The sequence below is a fragment of the Phragmites australis genome, chromosome 8 (genome assembly GCF_958298935.1).
Source record: "Phragmites australis chromosome 8, lpPhrAust1.1, whole genome shotgun sequence".
In the NCBI taxonomy this organism is placed as follows: domain Eukaryota; kingdom Viridiplantae; phylum Streptophyta; class Magnoliopsida; order Poales; family Poaceae; genus Phragmites; species Phragmites australis.
The window spans coordinates 23,285,582-23,293,216 of record NC_084928.1 but is presented as its reverse complement, the minus strand read 5'-3'; the positions used below and the strand labels follow the sequence as shown (position 1 = coordinate 23,293,216).

The 7,635-nt window shown below is 43.5% G+C and overlaps 1 protein-coding gene across 1 annotated transcript; it reads right to left on the bottom strand.

Annotated features, from left to right (window-relative positions):
• Window positions 1–2,232: 2,232 nt before the first annotated feature.
• On the bottom strand, window positions 2,233–3,015 carry LOC133927668 (probable CCR4-associated factor 1 homolog 9). Its single transcript, XM_062374106.1, has one exon. It carries the CDS (start codon window positions 3,013–3,015, stop codon window positions 2,233–2,235), a length of 783 nt encoding a protein of 260 aa, XP_062230090.1.
• Window positions 3,016–7,635: the final 4,620 nt, after the last annotated feature.

Sequence of the window (7,635 nt, the reverse complement as noted above, 5' to 3'; positions counted from 1 at the left end):
TTACAAATTCTTATCTGCTGGTTTGCGAAACATAAACCAGGCCTAATTTGAATACAGAAATATCAGAATTATTTTACATGTATCGCAGACCTGTAAATGGTGGGTCTCAAAAGATGCTAACGAAGCTACAGAACGAAGACCTTAGCATCTGTGCCTCGAATTCTCCCTGAATTGCTCTAACCAGTTGCATCATCCATCTTGCGTCATGGTGACTGTACTAGAAAGTCTGGATGCCGCACAGCTCGCTGCTGTACTTGCCAGTGTTGTTTCCAAGCTTGTCCTTAAGAACCTCGAAAGACTGCAACGCCAGCACGGCAGCCTCTCCGGCAAGCGCCGTCTCCGCCTCCACGCTCGGCGCGGCGCCCAGCTGTTTCGCGATTAGCTTCAGCGGACCCCTGTATCCGTGGTCGTGCTCTCTGGCCAGGAGCTTGACGTCGTAGACGTGCGCGCCGATCTTCTGGCGCACCAGATCTCCAACCTAAAAGAAACCTTCAACAATCTGTGCCAACATCAGTGCCAACATTGTCACGTGGTCACACAATGACCATGCATGATGTGGCCATAGCAGTTACCACTACTACAAAAACTATTTTTTGGAACATCCAAGGTGCCTTTCAACAAGTAGCTCATATGACAAACCACCTGAGCAGTTGGTGGGGGCCCTTGCGGTTTCACGCCACCTATAGAAACAAATTTTCACAGGCGGCTACCGTAAGCCACTTGTGGTAATGATACGATTTCCTTATGTGAACTTTTTCATACGAAATCGAATGACGATAAATTTTATATGAAAATTGTAGCACTCGACGAGATATACAACTATGTAGTTGAAAGCCTTTTCATTTGAAGTCATTTATATTCCAAATAATCATTTGAAGTTTCAGATAGAAGAGATCAAAAAGGATTGCATATTCGATTAGTATCACTAGTATTTATGTGGTGGGATAGTAAGGACGTATCACCTGAACTGAGAGGTCCTGGGTTCGAGTGCCAAGAACCACACGCACGCATATTTTGTGAGAAAATTCACATGACTTGGGACTTGTGATGGCGCAGCCGCGGGGGGTGCTTGGTCAGGCCAAATTTTTTCGGTTGAAAAAACGTCGATTCGAGGACCGACTACCGGGGGTGGTCCGCTTAAGGAATCATCTGTGGAAATAGGAATACCATAGGCAGTTCCTTAAGTGAATTGTCTCTAGTAATTCGTTTTCACATGTGGTTTCTTTTGCACCTATGGAAATATCCATTTCCACAGGCCTTCAACAAGAGGCAGGTAGCTAAACACCTCTATAAATGGGTTACCATCCGCCTCTAGAAATTGTTTTGTAGTAGTGTACGCACACAAGAGTGCAATGGTGACCACCTGAGAGCATGAATATGCTGTACACACCAACTGTTTGATGAAATGTACCACAGTGAGTTATATTAGGAATTTCAGTGTTGTCTCCTGATTTTTATGAAGTGTTTTGATTCTTGTTTCTCATCGATTTCCAGTGTTTTTTGTAAAGTGTTTCGATTTTTTTTCCCATTGATTTCCAGTTCTTCTATCAATTGGGTGGTTGGAGGGGGATTAACCTAATCCAATGGCGGATCAGGTTTCATGTGGGTGAGCTCTCCGGCTTGCCAAAGGAGGACTAATGGTGTTTGACTATTAATTTTCTTAGATATGTTGTGTACTCTTCCCATACAGTTCTTATATGCCCCAATGTGTTTTTTGTATAACCAGAAAATCTACTATAATTTATCCTATTTTCTAGAGGTCTTTTCATAAATGTGCCTATAGATATAGTAACAGTTGTCAGTATCCTGGATGCATTAGAGCAGTATATTCTGACACAAGGTTGCCTTACATTATTTTGCAGGAAACTCTATGCCTTTATGACAGCATAGTTTTGCCCTTCCCATTGTATCTCTGGACTCAGTTCAATTTTGATGGCTGTGATTGGGATTCTACAGTTGGTGTCCAGTGGCAATAGTATCTACTGTTGCGTTACAAATTTGTTCAATTGACTTTGTTACAAATTCTTATCTGCTGGTTCGCGAAACATAAACCAGGCCTAATCTGAATACAGAAATATCAGAATTATTTTACATGTATCGCAGACCTGTAAATGGTGGGTCTCAAAAGATGCTAACGAAGCTACAGAACGAAGACCTTAGCATCTGTGCCTCGAATTCTCCCTGAATTGCTCTAACCAGTTGCATCATCCATCTTGCGTCATGGTGACTGTACTAGAAAGTCTGGATGCCGCACAGCTCGCTGCTGTACTTGCCAGTGTTGTTTCCAAGCTTGTCCTTAAGAACCTCGAAAGACTGCAACGCCAGCACGGCAGCCTCTCCGGCAAGCGCCGTCTCCGCCTCCACGCTCGGCGCGGCGCCCAGCTGTTTCGCGATTAGCTTCAGCGGACCCCTGCATCCGTGGTCGTGCTCTCTGGCCAGGAGCTTGACGTCGTAGACGTGCGCGCCGATCTTCTGGCGCACCAGGTTCATGAAGCCGTCGAGGTTGGTGGGAAGATACTCGCCGATCATGATCTTGAGCAAGTAGGCGACGTGGAACGCGCCGGCGAAAGTGGCCCACGCCGGCCGGGCTCTGATCAGGCCGGAGTCCCGGAGCAGCCACCGGAGCCTGTACCCGGGGATCCCATCGTACTTCAGCTTCCAGAAGTCGACCCCGCGGCTGGCGAGGTACGCGATGGAGTCCGGCGCGCAGCGGTAGCAGACGTCGGAGGCGATGTCGAAGTTGGAGAGGTTAAACTCCCACGCGAGGAGCCGGCCATCGTCGGTGCGGACGGCGAGGCCGACCTGCAGCGGCTGGAGGGGGTTCACGTTCGCCCGGACGAGCGCGTAGCGCTCCTCAGCGGTGAGGTTCGTGTAGTGGGTCTTGCCGTCGCCGTGGAAGATGCAGCCAGGGTACTGCACGTTGAACGCGACGTGGGTGGCGTGCGGCGCGACGTCGAAGAGGACGGCGGACTCGGCGGCGAAGTTGTCCGACCACACGGAACGGACGGCGGCCATGGCGCTTGGACGAATAGCTAGCTAGGATACGGTGGAAACATGGGGCATCTCGTTACGACATATATAGGCGATGCCATCCGATCGAATCAGTGGTGTGGTTCCAACTTCCGACTCGGTTCCAACTTCCGACTCGATCGGTATCACTTCATCCGAATCAGTCATGAGACTGGTCCGCACCAAAATCGGCGCGCATGTCAAGCTACTGGTCAGGGAGCACGACCACGGATGCAGGGGCCCGCTGAGAAGTATCGCGAAGCAGCTTGGCGCGGCGCCCACCAATGGAGACTGAGCTCGCCGGAGCGGCCGCCGTCCAGGCCAGGCGCTGCAACCTTTCAATGTAGCAGTACCGGTTTTTAATCTCTCGTGTAAAGAATAATGATTGAGACGCTAATAAATGAAATTAATAGTGACTATCACTGCCGGTTCTACATACCAACCGGTACTGATGCTTGCTACAGTATGGAAAACCAACCTTCTTCCCTAGCTTGATCAGAACAGAGCCAACTCTAGCCCAAGCAGAATAGAGCCGACAGCCTTTTTTGCTATCCTTACAGTTGAAGCGTTCAAAATTTAGAGGAGTCAAGGTGCCTTAAGGTTAGTAAGATGATCTATATTTCATTTTTTGATAGATTTATTTGGTAGATTTTTCTATGGTTGATGGTTAGTGCTTGCCCCATATTTTGCGATCCAATTGAGATCTAATTTAGGAAAAATTTATAATTTTATCATTGTTAGATGTATAGAGATGGTCTATATTTTATTCTTAATTGAATTTAGTTGTTAGATTGCTCTAGGGTTGAACTTAGGTGGTTGTTTCTTGGTGTTGAATTTTGAAAGGAGCTCCAATTGAGATATAATTTAGAGAAAAATCATAATTTTATCATAGTAGATAATTTAAGGAATAGATTAAAGTCACAATTTCAAAATAGATGTGAGTGCGTATATTAAAATCTAGGGACAATTTCAAAATTCGATACAAAATATAAGGAATTCAGAGATGAAATGAGGAATATAAGGTTTGGATTGAGTAAGGATGGGATGAGTCCTTTCGGTAACAGAGAAGTACTCATATCACTTCGCCTGTGATTCTCTGTATCTATAACCTTCCACCTTAGGTGTGCATAAAGCGGAAGTAACTTATGATTCCTTTGTTGATTAGTGGGTCGAATAAACCAGGCAACGATATTGATGTGTGCCTCAAACCATTGGTTGAAGATCTTCTTGTACTGTGGAAAGATGGCATACGGGTATGGGATGAGTACAGACATGACAATTTCACCTTGCGCAATGCTGTTCGAAACGATCTCAGATTGGCCTGCTCTTGGTAACCTATCAGGGCAGACTGTAAATGGTAGAATGGATGTGTTTAGTGCTTGGAGTAAACAGGGGGCGGTGGTTGACGAACAATCGAGTAAACAGGGGGCGGTGGATCATCGTAGGTTCCTTCGTTTGGATCACCCATACGACAAGAATAAAAGAGCTTTTGACGGGATAGTGAAGCATCGTCAAGCTCCGAAGATTCACACTGGAGAACATGTATTTAAGATGGTAAAGACATCTAGAGTTGTACTTGGAAAGGGGCTAGGCAGTACAAAAATCTTATCTGGGCAACATGCTCCTATCTGGAAAAAGATATTAATATTTTGGTTGCTGCCTGATTGGAAGTATATTATGGTCCGACACGCAATTGACGTTATGCACATAGAGAAGAATACATTTGATAGCTTGATTGGTACCTTATTAGATATATCTGGCAAAACAAAAGATACAATAAATGCATGGCTGGATCTGAAAGAAATAAACCTCAAGAACGACTTACATTACATACAATTAGAGAACGGCAAAAAGAAACTTCCCACAACTTGCTACACTATAAGCAAGGAAGAGAAGATCAGCCTGTGCAGTTGCTTACGTTATGTCAAAGTTCTGACCGGTTACTCCTCCAATTTCAGGAGCTTAGTAAATATGAAAGATAAGAAGTTAGTTGGCATGAAGTCTCATGATCGTCATATGATGATGACACAGATGCTTCCAGTTGCAATTAGACGTATTCTACCGAATAAGGTCCAAGACCCAATCATAAAGCTGTGTTCGTTCTTCAACATAATTTTACAAAATGTCATTAATCCGAACAAACTGGCAAAGCTGCAGGAAGAAGTGGTCCACATATATGTTAGTTTGAGACTATTTTCCCTCTGACATTTTTTATAATGCCCCATATAATTTTTCACATTGTGGATGAGATAAAGAGCCTTGGCCTCATGTTTCTGCATTAGATATATCCTTTCGAAAGGTTCATGGGGGTTCTAAAGAAATATATTCGTAACCAAGGTCGACAGGAAGGTTGCATTGCCTAAGGGTGGAGTACGGAGTAGGTCATTGAGTTTTGCATTGACTACATGAAACTGAACACGATTGGTATTCCTATATCTCGCTATTAGGAGAGGCTAAAGGAGAAAGGGACGATATGTCATACTTCCATATTAAAGATCGTGTTTCATTTACTCAAGCACATTTCACAGTTCTGCAACAATCACTTGTAGTGGACCCGTATGTCAATATGCACGGGAGCATGGTACGCACCACAAATCCAATGAAGTCAGAGTATTGAATCGCAAGAGAGCACAGAGATAATTTTGGTAATTAGTTATGTCAACACATGATGGGTAAGGATACCAACGATGATCTGTTGGAACTACTGGCTAATAGCTCGTCACTACGATTCGCACATTCAAAGCTTACGATATTAACGGCTATACATTTTATACGAGAGCACAAGACAATAAGAGCACTAACCAAAATATTCGGTGTTCGTATTGATGCCTATGACAGCGCTGGCAATAGAGAGGCCTACTATGGATTCATAGAGGAGATTTGGAAGGTTCGATATGGCTATTTGATGGTCCCTCTATTTCGGTGCCAATAGGTCAGACTCCTAGGGGGAGTCAAGGTTGACAAGTACGGTATGACTATCGTGAACCTCAAACTCGTCGGATACAAAGAACAACCATTCATACTTGCTAAGGATGTTGCACATGTTCTATGTAAAGGACCCAGACCCAGCTAACAATGAGGAGCGTCATGTGGTTCTTCAAGGGAAAAGAAAGATTGTCGGTGTTGAGAATGTTGTCGATGAAGAAGACAACGACAAATTCAATGACCTGCCTCCTTTTGGACAGAATGTTGAACTACCTCTCATTGATGACACCAAGGAAGCTACCTACATACGCTATGACCATAATGAAGCATTAATCATTTAATGAAAGCAGCTTTCATGTATTTGTTGAAATTTGTATAAATTTAGGATAAGCTTTAATTTGTATCGAGGACATGTATGGTGAAGGGTAACTTTTTGAAAGTTCTGATCTGAGTGTTGGACCAGGAGATCAGACTTATGTGACACCAATCTTTTCCCTGGTTGGAAATATATATTATTAAGTTTGTGCATGTTTGAATTGGTTAGAATTCAAATTGGATTAAAAGGAGAACATCAAATGAAGAGCTAAAAAATCACAAAGTTAACCAAGAATCGGTGGTTATCATTAATTTTCCTGTAAAGAGAATGAAAAATTAATATTAACATAATTGGTTTCACATGTTTTTTTATATGGATATTTCATAATTTCATTACAGAATTAATAAATTATAGATTTATTAATGAAATAAAGATAATTCAGTGCACATTTCATGCATGCAAATATTTTTATCATGTAGGCGACAATAATACAAACTCAATAAATTTGGTTCATGTTTTTCTCAACTCTAATATTTTCTATGATTGTTTTCAAGTTTTCAACTGAATTTAACAATAAAATAATATTTCTATGGGAAATAATTATCAGTGCTAGTTATAAGTAGTAACCAGCACTAATATATGTATCAGTGCCGGCTAGCACCTAGAACCGGTACTGATACATGTATCCAAGGTCCACGTGGACTCTATGCGAAAGCCGTACCGCAAGATTGACATTGATTACCTCGGAGAGACGTGTTACAAGAGGATTAGATCAAATATAGGTGGTTTTTTTTTTCTGTGGCACAAGCGCTACATAGTGTTTGAAGAAGAGACAGACGAGTCATTTGATACGGAGTTGGACCCACCACACAGAAGATCTCCAACTCCTCCACGGTCGCTGCCACCGCCACCATCACCAAGAAGATCTCCAACTCCTAGGGTCGCCACCACTGCCACCGTCATCGAGAAGATCTCCAACTCCTCCCTCATGGAAGTCACCACCACTGCCACCAAGGGAGCCAATTCCTCCCCCTCCGAAGTCAGCATCACTGCCACCAAGAGAGCAACTCCTCCCCCTCCGAAGTCAACACCACTACCACCAAGCGAGTCAACTCCTCCCCCTTCAAAGTCAACACTACTACCACCAAGCGAGCCAACTCCTCCCCTCCGAAGTTGACAACACATGCACAATCTAAGAATTTGAGTTCATCTCAGAAGTCAACTTTATCCCAAAAGTAAAGGCCACCTAAGAAAGTGGTAGCACCTGAGAAGTTGTCTTATGAACAAACTGAAGAGGAAACCAGAGCGATAGTGGATGCTAGTGTCAAGAAATAGATGCAAAAACTATAACCTAAAAAGAAAAATACCAATTTGTGTAAAAATGT